This window comes from Fringilla coelebs, assembly GCF_963513975.1.
Source record: "Fringilla coelebs genome assembly, chromosome: Z".
Classification (NCBI taxonomy): Eukaryota; Metazoa; Chordata; class Aves; order Passeriformes; family Fringillidae; genus Fringilla; species Fringilla coelebs.
The window spans coordinates 38,564,468-38,589,733 of record NC_140031.1 but is presented as its reverse complement, the minus strand read 5'-3'; the positions used below and the strand labels follow the sequence as shown (position 1 = coordinate 38,589,733).

General features: G+C 37.6%; 1 protein-coding gene across 6 annotated transcripts in view; it reads right to left on the bottom strand.

Moving 5' to 3' along the window:
* The window catches only part of AOPEP (aminopeptidase O (putative)), a 184,957-nt gene extending 159,907 nt beyond the window's left edge, over positions 1-25,050 (bottom strand). For 4 of the 6 annotated variants that reach the window (XM_084225973.1, XM_084225975.1, XM_084225976.1 and 1 more), the window contains exons 1-4: positions 24,930-25,050; positions 16,199-17,141; positions 8,988-9,154; positions 2,449-2,611 (exon numbers count right to left, since the gene is read on the bottom strand). In XM_084225973.1, the coding sequence (XP_084082099.1) occupies positions 2,449-2,611; positions 8,988-9,154; positions 16,199-17,004 (1,136 nt within the window). In that variant the 5' untranslated portion in view covers positions 17,005-17,141; positions 24,930-25,050. Of the gene's footprint in view, positions 1-2,448; positions 2,612-8,987; positions 9,155-16,198; positions 17,142-24,543; positions 24,675-24,929 lie in introns of those variants that run through there. The other 2 variants (XM_084225974.1, XM_084225978.1) reach the window with 2 other exon arrangements.
* Positions 25,051-25,266: the final 216 nt, after the last annotated feature.

Here is a 25,266-nt window from a genome sequence, read left to right as displayed (position 1 = left end):
TAGCTCCATTTAACATTTACTTTGGTACAGCCTCCTTATGTCAAACTCACTGGCACCTGGACACAAATTACATTACACATTTCAACAGCTTCTTTCAGAATTCCTTTCTTTTCCAGCTGCTCTAGAGTTCATCCCCACTATCTTACCTGAGACACATGCTTAACAATCTATCAACACTGAGCCAGAATAATCTTTTGCATCAAAATAAATAAATAAATAAATTCCTATTACCAAATGTGCTGTACTTTGGAGAGGAATACATCTACAGCTTATTTTTGCAGAGGCTGTAAATGCTTATATTATAAACATATAAGTAGCAAAGAAATAAACACAAAACAATTTCTAGAAGCTCATCAAACCTATAAATTGTTTCAAAATTAGAACAGATATTTCTTACTGATCCTACATAAAGTATGAAAATTTTTATCCTCAAGATTAATTAGCATTTTTCATCAAAATCAGCCAAGCTGCAAGCCATTAGAATAATTTAATTTTAAATTCCAACAAAAACATCCATTTTAAGTCCTGAAGTTCCAAAGTCTCAGTTGTTCCACTGTCTTAATGCTAACAAAAGTATTATTCAAAACAGCTGTCTAATAGACAAGTATCTTTTCAGCAAAATTTTAAACTGAGTAACAGAAAAATGTTTAACACTTAAATAATAAAGTTTAATAAATTAATAAATAATAAAGTTACATATATAAAATCTTATAACCCAAATCACCTTTTACAATAAAATAACAGTTCTTGTTGATGTGGGAAGAGTAGTGGACCTTGTTTGCCTGGACTTTTGCAAACCATTGGCCACCGTTTCCCACAGCCTCCTCCTGGACAAATTGGCAGCATAAAAACTGGATAGGTGGTCTATAAGATGGGTACAAAAACTGATGCACAGGCCACACTTAGAGAGTGGTGATCAATGGTTTTCACTAAGGCTGGCAGCCTGTCACAAATGGAGTTCCCCAAGAAATTGTGTTGGGCCCCATACTGTTCAACATCTTCACAAACATTCTGGATGATGGATTTGAAAGCACCCTCAACAGGTTAGCTGTTCAGGTGGGACACATCAGAAGGGAGAGGCATCTCAGAGACCTGGACAGGCTGAGAGGGTGGGGCTGGCAGGAGCAGTGTGGGGTGCAGCAGAGACAAGGGCACAGCTGCAGCTGGGCTGGCATCACCCAAGGGCCCACGCAGGCTGTGACTGCGTGCCTGGGGAGCAGCCTTGCTGAAAGGGACAGGAAGTTCAGGGACAGTCTCTGGGCCACGAGTCACTGGTGTGGCACTGCAGCTACCAAGGCAAAGCAGAGCCTGGGCTGCAGCTGCAGGGGCACTGCTGGCAGACAGGGGGACAGAGAGGATCAGCACGCTCCGAGCACAGCTGGTCAGGCAGCACCCACAGAATTCACAATTCAAGGAAGACACAAAAATGAACAAAGGGCTGCAGAACCTGCCCTGTGAGGAAAGACAGAAGGAGCTAGGCCTTTTCAGGGAAGAGGAAAGAGAACCTCATCACAGTATTTCAGTACTTGAAGGGCATCTATAAAGGGCACAGAGTTGCTCTCTTCACATGGCCAAGACAAGGGCCAGTGGGTGTTAGATATATTTATCTAAGCTCCTTCCCATGAAAGAAAGGACCAGATGAACTTTCAAGGTCCATTACAACCTGGGTTGTTCTGTGATGCTATGGTATGAATTTGAAAAGCTGAGAGTAATATATGAGGAAATCAAGTCCCATGTCTGAGACTTCTGCTAAGTTGAAAACATGTGAAAGCAAATGGTATTTTTCCAGAAACTTGTTTTCTCTCTTCAATTCTTATTTTCAGGCATATATTGTTCTGCTCATCCACCACTCTGTAATAATTCAAACTCAACTACTTTTAACTAGACTGGGAGGAGGACTAGACGTATCCAAAATAATTACATTTCTACTAGTTTGGTCAAAACCAGCTCAGAATCATTGGTCCAACTCTATTTTATGGGACCACTGTACTAGATCTTTCATAAACCTGGTCATTACATGTCAGCGCAGGCAAACCATTGCACAGGCCAGCTCTAACTGGGCAATGAGACCCGAGCAGAACAAAAAACTAAGTGGGCAATATTGTAGTAGGAGTCATTACGTATCCAGAATGGACTGAGTCAAGTATTTTAAGAAACAAGGCAGCACCAGGCATTGCTGCAGCCAAGTGATAAGTATACAGGATACAAATCTAGCAGACAGTGGAATTCACAAACCCTGTTGCTCACTAGCTAGCTTGCTTTCACATAAAAAGAACCACTCCCATGAAATAATGCCTTTGGAATTATTTTCCTGTCAAGATTTTTCTGTTCAGATTAAACAAGTTCTATTTTGATTCCTGCGCTAATATGACTCATTTTCACATTCCACAGAGTAGATGGAAATGCTACCCATATATCTAATTTTTCAAAAATATTATAAACACCAACCTTAAATCAGTTTGTGATGATGGCAAGGAAAACTCAGTGTTTGTTCCAATAGCAGCTTTTTGTTTGAAGGACTGCTGTTTAACTTCCTGCCAGCACCCCACAGCAATAGTGAAGGTGGATGCTGGCATTGGCATAGACACATAGTAGTACCAGCTCAAGATACCTGTAAACAAAAGAACATTTGCACAGACTTATGAGTCTTACAGCACATGTTAAGTACTTGACATTTTCATGTACTTGACATTTTGGGCCAAACCTCCCACCTTACCTCTCCTGGTATGGAGAAAATAAAAATAATTGCATTGAGACACATAAGAACAGTTGTATGAAACCACCATGGCTTCTATGTTCTGTTTACTTACACCTGCAACTTTGCTCTTTCTGCTGATGTCTTTACCTGTAAATAAATCATCCATAAGTGGGATGTTATTAATGCAACTTGACATGATTGTTACTACAGACATGAAATCTGCATCAGACATGAAATCTAGTAACACCTTTAAATACATACACACACACAACATTAAAATTCAACTCTTTCAACCTTGTATCTATCTTATGATTTCGTCTTGTTTGTATTATTATTTCACACAAACCAAAACCTTCCCTTTGTGTTCTGGGCAGTACCAAACTGATAGGCAAGTTCTAACAAATAACACTAATGTTTGTGAATTGTACTCAGCTATTTGAGGTACATAATACGTAAACCAGCTGGTAAGAAATCAAAGCTTAGAGTCAGACAAGATATTACCTAAGTCAGCAACTTGGTCATGTTACCCCATGAAGGTGCTAAAACAAGACAAGAATCTATTAGAAGGTAAAAATATGCTAAGTTCTATCATTATGGGAACACAATGTGAGGAGACAAGGAGTATGGCATAGGATTACTGTATGTACAAACACATTTTTATAAGGTGGATGTTGCTTAGATTTTCTGTTTATCCCTTTAAAAAGGATACAGTTTAAGAATCACATCCACCTATTAATTTATGGTCATAATGCACCATTACTACACCATACTAATAGATTCATTATCTGGAAAAGAACCTAGCATGAGTTACAATCTGATGAATCATGTGCAAATGACGGTAGCTAGGGCAACGTGAAAACATACAAACTTCAGTTATTTTGACAGAACCCTAGTACTTGTTCTTTTGCAAAAGTATTCTGACTAGGACTATGGAACACGACCAAAAAGGGAAAAAAAAGAAAAAACCCACAACTAATTGGAGACCACAAGGCACAGAGGATAGGAAATAGACAACTGCTGCAAAGCATCACTTGATTTCCTTCCTTAATGACCTAAGAAGATCAGGCTGTCCAAAGGAAGGACAAAGAAAAAAATCCTTAGTTTAGCCTCAACAAATTTTCTACCTCCTATTTAGTATGACAAAACAGTACCATTTGTGAAGTCTTCTGGGAGGCAGATAAAGTCTTTGCCCCTCATATGCACTAGAAACCACTTATACTCCTTCACCCCATTCCACTTTAGGCAAAATCCATCAAAAACCTTTTTGTAAGTATTGTCAGGTGAACATATATTACTCCTGTAATTTTCCTAAGCTCCTGTCAGTATGTAAGCAGAATGGACTTATTTGCTCCAAAAACCTTACGAATAAAGAAGATAACTTTGCCAAATTTCATTCTGCCTTTTGGTTTTTTATTGTTATTAACTTAACAAAGCTACAAATAAGCCAAGACAAGCAAATGACACTTTGAGAGAAAAAGGTCGTCCACGGCAGCAACAATATATTATTTCAGAATACCAAATTCCTGATGTACAGAGTTTCATTGACAGACACTGTGCTAAAGGCCCAAGCCTACACAGACTAGTTGTTAGTAACAACTTTGCCATTAACTTATATACATACAGGAGAAGGTTCAGAGGTTCTGCACTTAGTGTTACATCTAAATTCTATAAAGCATTACAAATGCTCCATGTAGTTATGTTAATTGCAAAACTTAGGAATTAAATAATATCAAAGAAAACAGTAATGGAAAAACTGTCACATGTTTTCAACTATGTTCTGAAAAAAGCATGGAAGTAAAAAAGCAGTTACAGAAAACTGTTCCAAATGGCATGAGGTATAAAGGAGAAGGCTCTCACAACTGTGAGATTGTCTAAAAGGAAAGGGTGTTGGCCTGTGCTAGGTAGAGATCAGAGAGGGTTACAGTGAGAAACAAGTTTAGTAAGACAGGCTAGAGCAAGCAAGAAGGTTTTTTTCCTAAAGAAAACATCCTACAAACAGCTTGAACAGAATGTCTAAAAGGCATGGCAACCAGATTAGCAGTCCAGAGAGAACAGCATGTACTACATTCAGAAATCTATACAAATTAGCAAGGAACAGAATACTTAGAGCTGACCCAATGCAAAAAGAATTAAGGTGCCAAAGCCCTTTTACTTTGCATGTATTTTAAGAATCATGTGAACTATGGATCCTCCCAGAGCGAGATCGAAGTTTTATAATGTCTCTGCCTATCTACCCAGGGCTCAGTCCATAACCTGCAATGCTTTTTGATGCCTTCTGCATTCATATTCAAGAACTATGTAGATACATGTATATTTGTCCTACAGTTGTTGACTGAAATCACACGCATGGGCACAACAAGTGAGTTCTTCCTATAGAACCACAGAATCCTTCAGATTGGAAAGCAGTGCATTTGCTGATCAGTGACTGAAAAGGTCTTTTTGCTGGCAGAAGTTCTCTCGGAGAGAACCATGAAGCACTGCCTCAAAGACAGCTTAACTAACTCACTAACCTTGTGTCTTCTCTCACTGCCGGTAAGATTGTCCCCCAGCCTGACCTCTCCCATAACTTCAATTCCTTCCTTACACTATCTTCACATCAGTGGGCTTTGTTTTGTTTTTCCTTCATCTGTATCCTATAATCTACCCCAGCACACAGATTGGGATCACAAGCTTCACTCAACTCCTTTTTGCTGCTCTCCCCATCCTCCGGCTGCATTGTGCTTTTCAGTGTCAGCCTTGGAGACAGCTCCATCTCTAGGATAACAGAAAACAGTGCAACTGAAACGAGGTTTTCTTTACCAAACACAGCATTTTGTACCATAAAAACATCTTCAGACTAAGTGAGAACACATTGGGAAAAGCAAGAGGCTGGGCTGGGATTAGTCCATGGGAAAAATAGAAGTAGATCACCCCAGGCCTTGTACTTGTAATGCAATTTTAAAACAACTTGATCCTTACACATAAATCTTTTAGGCAATTATAATATATTCAAAACACTTTTGTAATGTAATTCTGATTTTTTTTTCAGTTTTGCAATGCAAATCTATTGTGTCATAACTGCACTAATCATGCAGCAACAATCACCTATTCTATTAGTTAAAAGTGAAAAACTTTCCATGCAAATGTTTAATGAGAGCAGGAAATTTTAATCTATTTATAATTGTGCAAAAGAACAATTTAAAAATTGTTTATTTCTCCTACTTGAAATAATAATGACGAATGATGTAATTACTTCCTAGAATTTTTAATGCATTCAGTTATCTTTGACATCACTAAAATTGTTTGAGTCTTGTAGAGTTCATTATAACTGAAAAAAAATGCCAAAGCTATATCTGTTAAAGCCAGATGCAAGTACATTATGAACATTTTTACTTATGAGTATATATTTTGTCAAATACTTTGCACTAACACAAACACCACAAAATACAGCTGATGTTTACTAAAACTAAAACACAAAGTTCAACTACCTCTACAGAAAAGGAGAAATAGCTTCACACAGCAATAGATTTACAAGGTAAGAGCTAGTGCTAATATGTAAATGTGCAGCTAAATAAGTAATTATGTAAAAACTACTCTCTGGTTGGAGCACCAGGATTAAGAACCCTCCAGCCTTCAGAAACTCTTTGTGACCTGTAAGGATTTTTTGATCTCATCTGAAAACCAGAACTCCCCACAGAGCTCCCTCACATTCATGCCAGAGCATTAGCTCAGCACTGGGTCAGAGAGATAAGTAGCACATGCTGTAGACCCTGATACCTAGTGGAGGTCAACCAACACGAGTACTGCATTCTTGTTTCACCTTGTGGAAAGTGAGGAGCACATGCAAAGGCAACAGTAGTGTAGTTAGCAGCAAACGTTGTTGCTGCTAACTATATTGCAGGAGCAGGGGCTCTTCTAGCACTCCATTTTTTCTCAGTACCAGTGTACTCCTCACTTACAGAGCAGGCATCAAAACAAGATCAAGGATTACATCATAGTAGAGTAACCACACAAAAAGCAAGCCAATCTGTTTCACACTTAATGGCTGAATATCCACTTCTTGAATATGAATTAAACAAATAGAAAGGTGTTTTTGACTAAATGTATTTGCAGCTTCTATGTGTTATAGTAACGTGCTGAAGGAAAGTAAAACTGACAAATGTAGAAAAATAAATCTAATGCTTAAATGACTCACATTACACACACATGTAGTGCTCCCCATCAAGCTTTCTCCCAAAAGGCACTATTAATTGCATTTTTCTGATCAACTTCCCTAAGTACTCCATAAAGGATGCAAGGTATTTTAAGCACTTTTGGTCATACTCAAATAGTTACCATTTCTATTTGTGTAAGTGTTCTAACACTATTTTCAAACAAACGTGGGCTCCCTCTATTTCACTTGATAGCATCAACCACAGTTTTGTAGGAGGCAGAATGCAAAAATGGCACATACAGGAGGAAACAGACTCTTGACAAAACCTCCAAAAACAAGTGGTAAATAAGGAACCTGCATATAAGAGTACACCTAGCCCAGCTGGATTACTGCATCTGTACATGTAGAGGTGTGTCTGTGAAGCAGGATGCAGATCTCTAAAAACTTGAAGGAATCAACTTTGCTTGGTGTTGTCTTACTGTCTGCCTACTCACTGGTTTTAAATATTACTTTAAAAGGAAAAAAAAAATTCAACTAACTTGTAATTCTATTCAAAATAAATTTATTCACAACTGCTTACCAAAATGCTAATTCTTTCCAATAAATTGCATTTTTAAAAAATAGATTTTATTATTCTACCAGTTATGCATGATATTATAAATATGCAGCACTAGCAATAGCATACTGTATGTAAACAACTTGTCAAACTTATTTAAATTGAACATACCCTAGAAGGCTTTCTGGTGTGTAAAGACAAAATTTTAAGCTGGATACATTTCATATACCTCCCAGAATTGTCAAACAACAAGATCTTTGTGGACAGGTTATTTAAAACAACAGAACATTTCAAACTTTTCAACACTTAGAGATTCTATTAATTAAACTCATGAATTTGAATTCCTAAATTCATTAAGAATTTATCTAAAGCTTCAGATTAACACTTAAATCTTGAGTTTACTTGCATTTTAAAACATTCCTCAGAATATTACTCCTTTCCCTTTTTGCCTCTGTATTAGTTTTTTAAATTTTTACAATTCCAAACAGCTTGCTGGTTTTTAATTTCCAGCTGTATGTAAGCAAGAAAATGAGGGTCTCTCATTAAGCTAGTTAAACACTGATGGAAAAGCTGTTATCCTAGTCTGAAGTCAAGGGGGTCCTTGCTTTCTTGATGCTGAGGAAAGTATTATTTGCCAAGGGAACTGAGCAACTCATCACAGCAGTTTTCCATATTTCACCAGCACAGACAAGCCTTCAAAGAGGCCCCATATACGGCCAAATATAACCAGACAATTCCATGAAAATGGATTAACTGGTGATTCTCAAATCAAGAGACTTCATATTTTTTTTCTGCTCAAGAATAAACCTGTCTATTTAAAGGGAAACAGAAGATATTTTTCCCCAGAAAAGCTTAATTCTAACCTTTTCTTTCACGCTGTGTCTCATCAGACCTACTCACACTAGAAGATACTGACCCAGTTTGACAGATTATATCAAAACTCACGAGAACAAGATCCACTTCATTACATGTAGAACTTACACAAGCCTTAAAAACTTCCTTCTCTGTGCAGAAAGAAGCTTAGATAATAAAGTATAACCAACACATAAGAAATCCTTGTTTACTTGCTGTTGAAAAAGGTATGTTTTATCAATGCAAAAAACCCCACCGAGATCAGATTTTCAGGGCATTGACCTAATATACTTCAGATATTCCATGTATTCCAGGCAACACATATGGCACAATGGCTGCTTCTAATCACATGCTGAACTGCACTCAGACTGAAAACTAAAACTGAAAGATACTTATCTACCAAGGCTTGAAGGTGTTGAGAGCCCGAAAAGGTTTGCATCTACAAAACTTGAGTACACTGTGATTAAAATAAAGACAATTTATGAAGAATTAAATCTAGGTTTGGAAATACAGAGGGAGAAAAAAGCAACACAGTGAAATGCAGAAATGTAGATACTTCGAATACTTATGAAGTTATCCCGAGGCCTTGAGCAGGTAAATTTTCCACAGAATGACATGGAGATTACAGAGAGACATGGAAGTGTTTTTAAGGTTAGGGTCTTCATTCTTTCACAAATCACTTATTTACCAAGCTTGATTTCTAATTATAAAAGTATGGAAAATAATTTGCCTTGAAAAATGTATTTCACCTTCTTGAAGCTGGACTGGTTCGGCTGAGTTTTCACCACTCATTAACACAACAAAGCCTGCAGCTGTTCGAACTGAGGCTTGCCATGTTGACAAGGCAATTGGTGGTTCTTGGCATGGAAAGAGGGCTCGGTTGTTTATTGGTGATCCCATTGTGTAAACACATGGCCTAGATGGAAGGAAAAGAGATTGATATTGGAATTACAATAAGAAAGACTGAATTAAGTTCTACATTAAAAAATCAAAGATGCTGTCGTACTGAGGTGGTTTCTTTCTTTAACTCTGCAGGTTCCAAACCTGTATGAATGAACTAATCAAAATACAATCTAAATAATTTAAGACAAGAAAAGCAAGATTACTACAATACCTTCAAACTATAAAAGACTAACTCCAGTCTTTCCCCTCTCCTGTTTTTGCATGAGTCTTCCAGCCTCATGCAATAGCTTCCAGTTTAACCCATAAGGTCAAAGAAGGCTTCTTAGTATCTTCTGATGATGCCAATGCAGGGCTTCACCAACATCTGGGACACCTCCCTGCTATCATTCCACTAGTGCTTTCAGTATCATGAATCCAGTCTCCTGAATTTGCAACCTGGAGGCTCATGCAAAAGCAGCAGTAGATTTAGTTTTGAGTCTTCCTTAGTCCAAGCCTCAATAAATCCTGGCATTTTTACATTTAATCTTAAAGGTAATGCATCCTAGCTCACCTGTCTTTGGGAATTTCAGCCACAGGGCATATAAGAAGAAAAATTAATTTCTGTCCTGTTACCTTCGGCCTCCTTCTTGCTTCTTACATAGCAATCTTCCTTGCAGTACTGCTCCTTTTGCAGTTACTCTAAACCTCTCCCCAGCTGAACCTCTCTCTTTCTAATTTCAGCTGCAATATTTCATGACAGTAAATTTCTTATTAACCATTTAGCTACAGCTGGGTAGCTAAAGGTAACAAGGCCTTTCATTGGCTCCTTCTAACTTGCTATTGCTGGTGGATAGACTTAATGATTCTTGGTTTACTTATTTTGTTCCATTTTGCAGTATTATCTAAATTCCTATAGTGTGCATAACGACACTACTTAAGGAAAAAAAGAAAGCTAATTTTTCAATTATAAATTATTTAAATACAAATGATATAAATTCATAGTCAATAGGTTTCTTCCGTAAAAAGCAAAAGTCCTGAAATCATCACTTCACTACACTGAACTTTTTAAAACCTACGATATTTAAAGCGAAATATTATGGGAGCAAAATACATTATTTTGTGAACGCCTGAAGCTAAAAAAAAATTTTGATCAGTATCTTTTATTACTTGAGTTGAAAAGTTACCAAAACACTTCAGAAAGTAGGAGACAAATTGTTAGAGCAAAACTGATTTTGCAATGGCTAAGATCTTAGCCTTTTATTTACTTCCCTCCAAACTGCTTTTCCTTTCAAATTATTCCTTCTCTAAAGCCAACTTCAAACTATACAGAGAGAAAGAAGCTGAAAATACTGACAGTCACAGATTAAATATATTCCAAAGATATTTTTATCCTCTTGTCATTGCTATCTCTGCTATTGAATCCAGAGCTGTCTTGGCACGTTTAAATTACTGTGTCTTAACTAATGCAGGCCAGTTGATCTTCCAGCAAAACAGAGATGAAAGCTGCAGTTTGAGTAAGCCTCATTGTTAATGCACACAAGCAGGAAAAGAAAATGGTCTAACTTGCCCCATCATGTACCAGAGTGAATAGAGTAGGACCTAGACATCGAGTCAAGTTCAGGTAACTGCGGTGGAAAGAAAGCCAAGTGGTTATTTCTTAAACAGTAAAACACAATGTACAGCTAAAATGCAACAGACCACTAATCTGCACAGATTTTTAATTTACTTAGAATTAAACTCCTAAAACTGAATCTGTAAGCTATCTGATATACATAGAATAATTGTCTTTTCTCCTGTAAAAACAGAGTCCATGGCAGTGAGTGCACAGGAAAAAGAAGATTCACCTTCCAGGAAGACCTGCTTCCTCCTAGTAACGTTAGTCAACTGAGATTATTATTTACCCTAAAACACATACGTGCTGGGAAGGCATGGAAAGGAAAAAGGAAAGGTGGGATTAGTGACTACTGCTACACACATTTTCCTAATGATTTGCCAGGTGAAGGCTTTTTGCCAGGCGCCATCAGTACAACCCACACTTAGGAGCAGTATAGGGGATCTTCAAAATCTGTACAGGGACAGAGAAAACTGGCTAGCAGAACAGTGCTAAACTAAATGTTACAACGCTGTGTCAAATACAATATAAACATTACAGATAATAGATGCTACCAAGAACATTTGTCACCTGCTCTCAGAGAGCACATTTACCTGCAGACCATACGGTATTTTACAGATAATGTCAACACCACTTTGCAGATGGGGAAGATGAAACTCAGAGAACTCAGATATGCTTAGTGCTAGCACTTAAGCTGCTCCTACAGGCTTAGTTCTAAGCCTCCTAGTCCAGTAGCTCTTTTTTCCCTAAGACATTTTAATTCTAAAATATACACACACAGGAAGGTCACAAGTCTCTACCATAAAAGCCCAAGTAGAAAATGAGTTAGATAAGTGGAGGAAGACTGGTCAAGTACATAATCTGTTCTTCAGAAGTAGGACTTCTTTCCACTCCTCACCCATTTTATTACAATTTTTGACCAGATATATTTAACTTCATTATTTTCCTAAATATACCCAATTATGTCAATCTGCTAAAAAATAATGATTACATAAACAGGTTCTAAATTTTAAAAGGAAACTATCAAAGGAACAATTATGTAAGCCTTTAATCAGGTATTTGTTATACTTCTTTTACAGTGGTAATTTCTTTTTATAGCATTGGTAATTGTGCAATGTTACTTTAGGATATCCTCTGCAGCTGACAACTGTCTTTGTTTGGGGTCAGGCAGCACAATTTCAGCACATAAGAGGACCAGAAATATAATTCTTATCCTGGTATCAATCAGTTTCTTCATTTGATCCAGAAAAAAAAACCAGCTAATCTAAGCACATGATAGAATAGCAAAGACAAATAATTAGGTTTAGACTGCTTTTGTCAATTGATAGCAGTATTTGCCCTTTTTTAATCATTTATCTCTACCCCTCCTAGCAAGAATCTTCACAGCTCCTTTCCTCTTTCTACTACCTATCCCTTCCACCCCAGTCTTTAACTTTTAATGATCTTGTAATACTCAAATCATCTACTTATGTAATATTTATGCCAACCATAATCTTTGCCATGATAGGCTTCAAGAGTTAAGGAAACATCATGCAGCAAAAGAAAGATAAGTGGAAAACTCAGTATATTTATCTAGTTATTTGTCACACTGGAAGAACAAGCATCCACAAAACATTCACAAAATACAAGTGTGACATTTCTGGCCACTCCTCTGGACAACTTTATGACAAGTAAACAAAGAATACAAATAAATAAAAAAAATAGGCAAACCCTGAGTACAAAATGAATGGATTTGATATTCCTGGAAATGTAGAAGGCAAGAAAAAAATATTTGTAAAAACTTTTAAATTATCTCCTCTGAATCAGCTATCCTGACTAAAAGGAAGACCAAGAGAAAAATGGGTAAATTTTCCCAAATGAACAGCCATCCAGACTACTGCAGAAATCAGTACTAGTTGTGGTTATGTTTGGTTTTGCCCCAAGAGGAGACTAGAGACTGTCTGTTGTTCAGTAATCTCTCTGATGAAAATCTGATTCATGCAATTGTAACTCATCAGTAGTCCACATAACTTTACAACTCAACAAAATCAGTTCCAACCAGCTCTTGGCAGACCTCCCTCTCCCATGTAAGCCTATCCACTATAATAATGAATTAACACGATCTTCAAGCTAATAATAAATGTTCAGTTGATGATCTGTTCTCTGAACAGGAATACGCAGGCCTTGAGATGCCTACCATCAAACACCTGAAACATATTCTAAGGCTCACCCATGTCAACCTGCTTCGCCTAATGTCTGAGGCTTTATCAAGGGAAAAGCTCACCTCAGAAACTGTACCCCCTTCCTGTGTTTGAAAAATTACATTCCCTATTTCTGCAAGGGTTGTCTCTAAGGATGTGAGAGGGCACCCCTCACAAAGGTGATCTACAAGGCCAATCCCTGTAAAAGCACTGCTGCTTGCAACTATTCTTTACTCTAAATTACACTGTTGAAGCAGCAGGACTTTCTGGCATCTAAATCACAAGAACCTTTTCACTCTGCCTTATCAATTTACGTATCTGCAAGGTTCCAGTGACTGTGATCAGATTCCACCAGAGCAGGTATTCTTGTTTACATTTTACTGTTGAAAAAAACCCCCAGCCAATAATACCCATGTTTCTCATGGGTACCTATGTCTTACTTTTAGTTACAGCAACTAATTCAGAGGATAGAATTTATATTTTTTACAAATATTAGTTTGTTGCCTTCCACATTTCAGGAATGTCAAATCCATTTATTTTGTACTCAAGGTTTGCCTACTTTTTTTGTTAGGTTTTGCTTTGGTTTTTTTGATTTTTGTTCGTTTGTGCTTTTTGGGGTTTTTTGTGGGGTTTTTTGTTGTTTGTTTGTTTTACTTTTCCATTCTATTCATATAATTTGTCAGTCTTTAGAATTCATTGCATAGCACATGAATAATCCAATGAACTTCAAAATACTCCATTAATTTGTCAAACATTTATATTCCCATGTTCCCATTACTGGGAACAAAATTAAACAAAATAACAGTAGAGATTCCTCACATTTGAGGAGAGCCTCTTAGGGTTTGGTCTGTGACCTACCAGGGCTCTGGACTATCTTATTCTACCAAACCTTGCCTATGAAGAAAACCAAATTCTTTATTCCCTTCCTGCATTTCCAGCTTCCAAGAGCACAGAACAATTTTCACACCATTAAAAAACCAAACATCTATTTTCATAACACATTTTACAATTTGTAGTAAATACCTCTACTTTCGAAACTAACCTCAGCAGTATTTTCCAAACATATCTTACTCCCTTCTACTCTCTTCCCTGCTCTACTTACTTTCAATTAGATTAGCTCCCTAATATGCCTGATGACCCAGCTGTACACACACTCATGTCATCATACCAGTGATGCAAGGAACCAGCATCCAAGTTTAGAGAGGTCAAAAGTGTCCCTTTCATCAAGTGTATTTTGGTAGGTGTCCTGGTCGTTCCTTTATACTTTCCCTCCTTTCCTCTTTCCATTAGCACAAGTCAGCTCTGTCATTGCCTTTTTTGTTTGGTCCCAAAAGCTTGGACAGGAAAATTCTGAAATTCTATCTGTTCAGTTCCTCTACCAAAAACAGAAGTGTGTCCTACTGTGATAACATGTTTGTACACATATATCTGATCTCACCTAAACTCATCCCACAAGCTTTGTTTCAGCTGGTGTTATTTGTGTATTATAATACATCATTCTTTAAAACAAAAAAAATGGAGCTCTTGATAAAATTGTGCATAGGCTAAATTTCAAAACATTGTACTAGTGTTAAATTACAGGAAACATTGGAAGTGGTTACACAATGTGCATACTTTGTTATTTACTTTTCTTCAGGGTTGGAACCACCATATAGACTCCTTTAGCAAATGATTTGACATCTGAAAAAAAAAAAGCACCAGTTTGTTCCAAATTTGGAACAATTTGAAGAATCCTCCTATGGCAATATGAGATTTACCACTATGTTTATGAGCTCATCACATACAGAATTTGATTTTAAAAGGATACCAAGAAAGATTTTAATGACTATGCTATGAAAACTTATTTTCTGACAGGCATTAGTTTTTGGAATACCCTACAAAGGCCTGATAATAAATCAGTTTGTACTATTTTATACCATCAAACTGCTGGATCCATGTCAAGCCTGCTTTTTCTGCTCCACTGCTGATCCATAAAATTCCATCCATTAGTGTACAATTGCCATGAAATGTCACTAAAGTAAAAACAATGCTCTGCAGTGAAGGGGTTATAAAGAGGTAAAACTGTTCATGATTTAGATGCTTAAAAGAAACATTCAAATGCTCAAACCACAGAGAGGAGGAGTCTATACCAGCTGAGTGTTGCTAACATTAGTTAGTTGGGCAGGTGGACACAGACATGTGTTCGTGGGCAATTGCTCTACCTTCACACACAGTCAAAATTCAGAATTTTCAGATATAAGGGTACTATATCAAGTTAAATTTCCTGAACTCATACCAAAAATAACTCCTCAGGGAGTGAGGAAAAGAAGGGAAAGAAATAATGAACACAACTGAGACATTTCTGGACTTGACGGTGCTTACAGATTAGTAGCAGAATTCCCTAACCACCCCAAATACAATCAAAAGGCCTCATTTTTCCTCACCAACACAGACACTAGTGAAAAGACTTCATTTATATGAATGTAACTGAAATAAAAGATAACATTTATCTTTTGACTGGAAAAGAAAAGCAAGTATTCAATTAGGTCACATTTGCTCCTTATCTTCCAACTTTGTTCCTGCTTTTTAGACATTAGAAAGAAATAACAGCCATTAAAATCCACCTTTCCACATTCCAATAAAACAATTACAGTTGTAGAAGTCAAGAGTAGGTTGTAGTTTCCCTTCTATAAACGGCTTATATTGAAGATTTCAGTACAATACCATGTCCTTTTCACTAACACTAGATATAATCCCAATTCTTCTTTCAGTTTGCAGTTAATTTGCTATCATCAGTGTTCTTAACATTATAGATGAAGAAGATTTTGAAAGCTGATTATGAGAGACTAAACAGAAAAGGACTGTATTTCTAAGCTGATTACAGTATTGATAAAGGACTAGTTTTGAAGTAATTCCATTAAATCTTATGTATATTGAACTTTATGCCGTGTAAGACAGGAAGGAAAAAGAGCACAAAGTAACCTGTCATTCGTACCTTTCCTTTCCCTAAATGATAATTCCCCATTCCCTGCACACACTTATTGAAATACACACAAGTTATTTACTCCCACTCAAAAAGAGCAAACACAATCACTAAAACAGGCCTGTGATCTTCAAGTCCATTAGGGTTTCATGAGCAGAGGGATTGTCTGTTCTTCTACAGGACAGCAAAAGGATTCAAACCAAGGATGAAATGAAAACTGTGGCACAGTTTTCATTATCTTCACAGTTGCTCAGCAATTATATGATTCTCCATTCTCACACGTATTTGAATTTAATGCATTCAAAGCTTTCAGCAGTTACATACCTGCCACTCTGGTCTGTAGTCCATGTAACAGATCTTCCCTCTGGCTTGGTTTTGTACCATATTCTTATTGCATGAGGAAAGTCCACTGGAGTCTGAATTCCTGTTTTCCTTATCTCCAAGCTCCAGGTGCCAGTACTAAACAGAAGCTCCCCACAGCCAGGTGCCTGGCTACAGTGAGTAAAATAGTGTAGCTGCTCCTTCCAGCAATCTGCAGGTAAAGTCACAAGTTCATGTACAATCCGATTCCTGAGATTTTCCAGCTCCTTTGAAACACCAGTTAGCTTGGCAGACCTTGTAAATTTTTCAATGCCTGACACAGCAGCAACATCTACCTCTTCAACCTTTAGCACAGATAAATCACAGCAATCCAATATCAGCAGAAAATCCTTGTTTCCATGATCCTCTATGTCACAGCAGTCCTTTGAACTAGAAATCCCAGAAGCCTGTTCATTGTTGCTATGGTTACTATTTTCATCAGAAGTAGCTTCCTCTTCTTTACCACTGACAGCAAAATCGTTACATTCCGTTTTAGATGAACAGGTACTAACATTCATCACAGGAATGTGGCAGGGTTCAGATGCCCTCATTTTACAGGTTTCATCAAACTGTGACTGGCAGCATTCTTTGCCAGCACTGCTGGTTTTCCTGTACTGGCTCCCAGTCTCAAAGAACAAAACTATGCTACCTTCAATAACTTTACTTTTGAAATCCACATCCAAGTCCAACACATAGTGCTTTACAAGCATGTAGCCAGTGTTTGCCATTAAAGGCAAATCATCCTTCATGGGGTCTAGCTGTGTCTCCATGTTCACCTATTGGGCAACTGTTTTGAAAAGCCTTGGACAATTCTGACATATGACGATTCCAGAAGGAGAATATGTGCTAAAAATAATTTGGAATAGGATTACAATATTGAAATTGTAGTTTATCCACTTCTTGCACTCTAAAAAGAAAAAAAAAAAAAAAGAAAGCAAATCATCTCACAACCACTTCTGAAATGCACTGATTCTAAACCTATTTAAAGTCCAGCTGCCTTCATTACAATAGCACTGCTAAAGGGTGACACAATGGCATCAGGCTAGAACGGCAGTTGCTTGCTTCAAGATTTGCTGTCAAGGACCAGTGGCTGTATATTTCAGATAAGAACTCTAATTCAGATAAGAACTCAAATACTTTCATTTGAGCTGTTCTTTCAGAGAAGAACTCAACTGAAAGTATTTCTAGACATCTTTGATAAACCAATAGAAACAACCAAAACTATCAAAAGATAGTGATATATTTCTGCTGTGATTTTAAATAACAAGAGTAAGTCTAAATCACCTCATAGGTCTTACATGTTTAGAGTAATAAATTCCTATATACACTGCTTGTCCACAGATTAATATACTTTCCACATTACTACCACTCTCATATCATCTCTTACATGAAAATAAGCCAATTTACAAGGAGTGCATTCCCAGTATTCCTTTGAGATTGCTCATGAAGATTTTTAAAATCTTAAATACCTGAGATATATAATTACATTTTTGTAGCTGGAAACTCACAATAATAACTCAGAATAGTGCCTTACAGAAAACAAAAAAGTCCTTCCACTGGAAAATAAGTAAATACCTATAAAGGCACCAAAATACTAAAATGCACCAACATTTGTTGCAACAATTGGCAGAAGTTCATCACAAAGTTGAACTGACATGCATTCTCTGTTTTGATATGACCATTTGCCAAAGTTAAGCACTTTTAGCCCACTTAAGTCCTTTCTGTTTGCTTTCTAGATAAGGAATAGATATCAGAGGATGAAATACAGACAGTTCTCTCCCGGGCATTTCAGTGACACTCACCATGATAGGCAGCCAGGCCTGCTTCTAAGTGCCTTAAGAGAACAGATACTTCCATTGTGACATGCATAATCTATTCCACAGTTTTATACTTCATCACAGACTTCACCATCCAAAGCCAATTTTTATAAAGTTAGTACAGAGGGGAACTCAGACTCCCCAAAGACTTGCAGTATCTTTTTTGTAGGAATCCAGGGCATGCTATCAAGCTACTATCATTATGTGAAAAGCTCAGGGCAAGAAACTGCCCACATAGTTCTCTCAACTAGTTTCACACAAAGCACAAAAACATGGCATGTATCCCCCTACCTCAGTGGCTTTCTAGCTCTTTCAGGGCTGTCTTTGATGGCAAGCTGAGAAAAACCGTCCTTTGAATTTTTAACAATCTTTCAGTACTTCTGCAAACATACCCAGGCAACAAGCTCACATCAGAATGTCCTTCCACTGAAACAGCTCAGTAAATTCAGGCAACATGAGCAATGCATCTGTGATGTCTGTGTGTAATGCTGTGGACTGAACCTGACGTTACCTGGATTTTCTCTTGCTACTAAAACCTCATGACTGCTAGCACATCAAGTAATTATTGGTGATAAAGAAATAAAGTGACTTGGAGGGGAAAACCCCAACACTTAACTAACATTCAAACTGTTTTGCACAAACATATTTTTAATTTGTAAATATTTATAATATAACACAGACACCTTTTATAAAATGTGAGTACTATCCTATGCACACAATTGTAGGGAGGCGAGGCCAACCTTAGGAAAAGGCAATTAGAGAAAATAACCTGCTATACCCCAGGTCCTGACTGGGTGTGTACAGCAGGTGTAGGCAGCCTCTCCCTAGAGGAGCATGGAGACAAAACAGCTTAGGGTTTTTTGCTTGTCTTGCAAATACAACTATCCTCCATGCACTGCAAGGCATTACACTGAGCTAATTTTCTAAAAGTGCAAAAATTGATTGGTTTTTCTATTCTGTAGAGCTGCTTTTTTTTGTTACTGAACTGAAACACTAAATGAAAAGGGAATGAGAAAATAAAGAATAAGAACAGAAATATACAATTTTAAGTATAAGAATACCAAAATATACTCCCAGGAAACAGCGTTCTCTGTCATTGTCATGAACAGCACCGCTAATTTTATGACATTCAAATGCATGGATAAATGGTTGTGTCCCACATAAGATGGCTATCTACTTCTCCTTTGGGCTCTGGTTGGTTTATCAAATATTGGGAAATTATCAGTTTTATTCCAGAAGAAAATACAAGAATGAACTCTTTACTTGGATGCTGAAATAGACAGTGGACACTTAAATAGACAGCCTTTTATTATCAAGAAAAAAGTAAAAGATCAGGGCACTGAATGACCATGCACACAACCTCTGTAGCAAGGAAACAAATAACACAGGAATCACAGTAAAGCAAACGTGAAATAAAGCCAAGTGAATAAAAATGCAAGCAAAAAAATGGTAAAGGAAGGATGCACTTCAGCAAAAGAGGATAAAAAGTACAGCAGAACATAATATCAGAGTGAAAAAGGTAATGAACATTTTCACAAAATTTTTAAAGGAGCATTCTCAGAACACATAACTGAACAGGACAAAATAATATATATATATATATGTTTTAAGTCTAGGTGTCTGTATAGTTGCTTTCAATCAGTAATGCTAGTTCAATGATGTTGTAAAACAACATACTGATCCTCTGTTTGAAATTTAGCATCTATTCATAGACTGTCCCTCATTGGTCCAACATGACTAAACCACTGACATGATATACAGAGAAAGTATATGTGCACTCACGGAAGAAAGAAGAAAGAAGTTGTAATGACAGATACTAGGGACTGGTGAGAAGGAAAAACGTAGCTGTGCAACTATCAAACATGTAAACCCCATTCTCTTCTTTGCATAGACTGTGATGTCTTTTCATAAATACGTGATAATTTGGGGGGCTTAGCTGAACAGGCTGTAAATAATGATTTCATTTACCATTTGCTTCCAACTGAATTTGAATAATATAACTTCATGGTGTTTTTTCCTCAATCAAGTCTTCCCAAAAATTGTAAATAAATCACAGTATTATTATCCCTCCAACACGATTACTACTGCTGGTACTAAAATACAGCCTATCAAAATTCTAGGCAGAATCAACAGGAGCTGCAATGCTATACAAATTTGCAAGTCAAGCCTAGGTAAACAAATGAAGGATTCTTTCCTACAAAGGAAGAATTATTTCCAACATTTTTTGTGACAACTTAAGTACAGACTGAGATGGAGTGTAAAAAACTTAACTCCCAAACAGTGTACAGTCATATAACTAATTCAGTCTAGCATTTGCCATTTATTCTGCATTTCTTTTCATTTTTCCTTAATAGGTTAAGAGAACAAATTCTTACTATGGTGTTGATATAATACAGGAAACACATTACTTCACCTTCTGAAGCAAACCCCCTGTTGTACACCTTGAAAGTTCTCTGTGCATATCTGAGCTTTGTGCATGCAAACAGTACATCCTTTACTACTGCTTCATAAATATGCTATTCTGAGAAATATTCTTTGAATTTGGTATGACAAGTTGTTCACTACCTTACACATATATCAAGGTACTGCCATCACAGAAAAGATACATTTTTTTGACATCTTTTTTTGAAATACATCTCTTATTCAACATTGTCTTCTGTAATATTTTTTGCTATATTTCACCCATGAGTATCTGGTTTTCATTTCTGTGCAATTAATGCATTTCACCTTTAGAAAAAGAGGTTCACTAGCTGAAACCCAGTCATGGAAATAAAAATAAATAAAAATTGCAATGCTGCTACAAAGTCCTGATGATCATTTCATAAACAGTGTTTCATGTCATACTTCTTTCACACAAAGGGATGTAAAAAATTACTAGTATATTTTAAAGATAGACCTCAAATTCAATGGATCTTTCTTATTAAATGTACTTTATAAATATATTTTGTAAGTAAAAAAAAGTAATAAAATTACAGGGAAAGCTGATTATTTGGTTTTGTTTTAATATTTAGGAAGACAGATGTTCACAAAAGAATAAACAATAACAGCAGATGGTGGCCAACCTTAATAGAGTCAATCTTGATCAGCAGCACATAATAGAATTGCATAAAAGACATGAAGAATGGGAAACAGAAGAGATGTGATCCTTTGGGGAATTTTATTTGTATAACATTGTTTTCCACTCAATACAAAAAGCATGAGCCTGAATTAGAAACACAGGTCTCTGAAAGCAAATATGAGAAAAAAAGTTTCCAGGCAACATAAAACACAGCTGCAAAGTAGACAAGATTAAACTTCCTAAAAATGTCTATGGGTGGGGGAAAGAAGTTTCTTTTTGATAGGCAATACACTATAACTCATAGCCTCAGGTTTTACAGTTAAAAGCAAAAAGGAAATAAAGAGATAGAGAAGAACCTCGAAATATAGTTCTGTCCAGTGAAAGTTGACGGAAAAAAAACTCCAGGGACAGCTGAACTACACAGAATACCCATTTCAAATGGTGAACCAGAAAGGGGAGGAGGAGAACTGTTATACAAAGGAGTCTAGTTAAATTTGTAAACAGCGCATTAAAAACTAGAGTGATCAATAATGATAACTGATATTGATATTTCATTAATCCAAGGAGCTGTTATTTTAATTGCTAATAGCTAACTACTCCAGTCTACGCCACTCTAACAGTAATAATCCAGATAAGAAAATTAGAAAAGCCTCTCAACTTGCTGAAATGTCCATCAGAGGCACTACTATGTGGAAGCAAGTGAAAGGCTTACAGACTTTAAAAAAAAACCCAAACAAAGCCACCTTGAAAAACAGAAGATGCGTGGGTATTAGAGATGACTTCATATTATAGTGTCAGGAGCTAGAAACACACTATCAAGAATGTACTGAATTATCTACTCCCTTTCCAAGCACATGCCTAATTTCACTGCACTCCTGCTACACCAGCCAGTGAAGGACTGTCTTACATGTGACATTGTCATGCTTTACACGACTGTGAGAGGCAGACACAAAACACAGCTGCCTAAGACAGTCCTGCATCTTGGCATGAAGGCATACGCCAAACATGAAGCATACACAAAATACATTTTGTTTCAGGGCACAACTGCAGCTGTCGTTTTTCATGCATTTCTAAAATCTTAGAAAGCAAAAAAGAATGAAAAGAGGGCCATACAATAGAAGATCAAGTCTCCAAGCAATCTGAGCAGCTACAGCTCTGTAGTTGATATCTATTAAGCCCTGGAAAACTCCCAACATGGAGTTGTTGCAAATATTTGAATACATAAAATGGTTAACGCCTTACAAACCATACCACTGTTTTTTATTGTGCAAAATCAGAGTCACACAAAGTAACACACAAATGCTGACACAAGTAGCAGGCATCAATCCCTAAGACGATACCCATTTCTATCTCAGCTTTTCTGTTTTTCACACCTCACACAAACTCATTCCCTGAAATAACAGTCCATTTAAGTAACTCCATAGAAATGTACACAAATTTAGTTTTCTAGCAAACTAAGGACGGTCAGAAGAACCCTACCAATTTATGTTAAGATGCCTGTTTGAAGATCCTGCCAGAATCATCTGCTTAGATCAACAGTCAGCAGAGATAGCTATTTCCATGCACATCCACTCAAGCACACAGCCTGGCAGGTGCACCTGAGGTGGTAATGTAAGCTAATATCCTGATCCACAAAGAAGGATCTCTGAAGCACAGAGCACTTGATTGTGTTACGCATTCACAGTATTCTTCAAAAGGTGTAGAAGAATTTCAGTGACACATACTCTCCCTACATGCCACTGGCCAATATTCAGACACATTTAAACACCACCTTTTTCTACAAGGAAAATAAAGTCACATTTGGACTCTCTTCACCTTTAGCCAAGCATGATTTTCTTCATCTGTACAAAAAAGTTAATTCAATTGCTTTCAACAAGCAGGTGTTAGAATTAAGGCTATAATGCTCTCTATTTAACATTTAAAGAAACTTTAAAATGAAAAAAAAAAAGTGCCTTTTGGATAAACATTGTCTTTGATAATTAGAAAAGGTTTATAACTATTGCTGTTTAAACTGTTTTCAAGGGAGCTCCTTCCAAATCCAGGTTTATACATTTTCCACGCAATATAAGACACTAGGATCTTATTAAGAACTCAGTTTTGACCACCAGCATCAACATAATTTTACTCTTTACATTCCAAGGAACACCTTTTTTGGTAATTACAAACTTTTTTTTCCCTACACACACATAAGAAAAATACCTAAGAGATCTTTTTAAGTCAAGAATGGATTCTATAGATGAAAGTAAGGCTTAAACAAACTAACAGAAACATTTGCTCATGTTAAACTACTATAAAGTAATACACCGAAGACCTCACTCTGCGTCACAAGAAAAACAGAGCAGTTTGTAATGAGGCCTTGATGTGAAAATTAATTAAATCACTGATATCCCTTGATAAAACAATTGGTACCATTCCAAAAGTCTCCTTTTAAGTCTGAAAACGACAGGAAAAATGAGTATAATGGAAGACCTTCTTTACCAACGACAGCAGCAAGTTAGCAGTAAGAGAAATTGATTTCTATGAGCTGAAATGACAAGCCAAGAGAGAAAACTCCATCTTCCAGCTAAAATAAGAAAAATAACAAAAAAAAAAAAAAAAAAAAGACCCCTCCTGCTCCAATATAATAATTCCCAAAGAAAAACACCCAAGACTGAAAAAGAAGCATAACTTACAACTGGCAAAGGAGCTAGGATGAGTATCCTGCTATTACCCTTAACCCACCTTTACTCCATTAAAAATTATTTGTATTATAGTAATGACCTAATACTGAAAGAGAGAGACTAAATATGTGTTTTACAATTTTCTCTCCCAAAATTTACCATTACTTTATCAATAACCCACCCAAAATTAAAAAACAAAACAACCGCACAAAAATAAAACTAACCCCATGACTTGTGTAAGGACAGAATTTTCCAGTTTTATTTTACAAAATGATTTCAAGGTGGACATGGGCCTGGGCAATTTGCTATACGTAACTCTGCTTGATCAGGGACTAGAAAATCTTCAATGGTCCCTTCAAAGAGAGAGATTCTATACAGATGCTGAAGAGCATTAAAGAGGAACAACCCTGGATTTTATTTCCACTCAAAATGCACAAGGAAAGGTTGTGTGTGACTAACTGTCAGGACACGGAGCATGCATGTCTGATGATATTCATATATAGGAATCACCCAAATGAAATCTGCACTGAAACAGAATGATTGTCTTCAATTTAATGCAGCCACTGTTAATAAATACCTACAATGTCAAAGAACTAAATCTTTAAGGCTGGAATCAGAATAAGTCTTTCCAATGTTGACATTGGCAATCCATCTCAGCCATTTAACTAGATCTCTACAATCCAATCATTATCCTAAGTAAAGGACCTAACATACAACTAAGCTGATATCCTCAGATGAATTACACGCCACCATTTATCAAGATAGGAGTTTCACCTGTATGTTTCGACTGCAAAGAGGACAATGAGTGTAAGAGATTTGAGAGAGTCGAACACATCCACGTTTAAAGTTCTTTCAGGACACCAGCAGCCCACAAGAAGGCATCGACCCAAGCTGCGTGAAAAGGGACAGCAGCGATCGCCGGCCGCACGCTCCCTACTGCTTCGCATTCCGCCTCCTCCACTGCTCCCTACGCTCTGGGCGCAGCCATTTAGTTTGTACGGAAAGGCAGGGACGGAAAATCTTGTCACTTCCAGCAGCGCCTCCCTCGCACGAGGCGTGGCGGAGCGGGGGGCAGCCAGGCCGGCCGGTCCAGCCGAGCGCGGCGGCACCCGGCCGGAAGCACAGGGACGGGGAGCGACGGACAAGGAAGGAACACTTACAGCGGCGGCCACTGCCCCGCCTGCGCGCCGGCTCCCGGGGGATGTGCGGGGACACACAGGGACACGCCGTCCCCTGCCCGGCCCCGCCAGCCGCCCGAGCTGCTGCTGCCGTCGCTGCCGCCACCCACCCGCGCCCGGCGCCGCGCCGGCTTCACCTCCCCGCCCCTACGGCGCGGCCGCGGCGCCCGCGGATGAGCTCATCCGCCCGGGCCCGCCCCGCCACCGCCGCGGCCTTCGGCGGCCCTGCTGCGGGCCGCCGAGTGTAACACGGCTGCTGTCAGCAGAGCTGGCCTTGCCTCCCCAGCTAGAGGCTGATGTGGTGGATGACAAGTTGCCC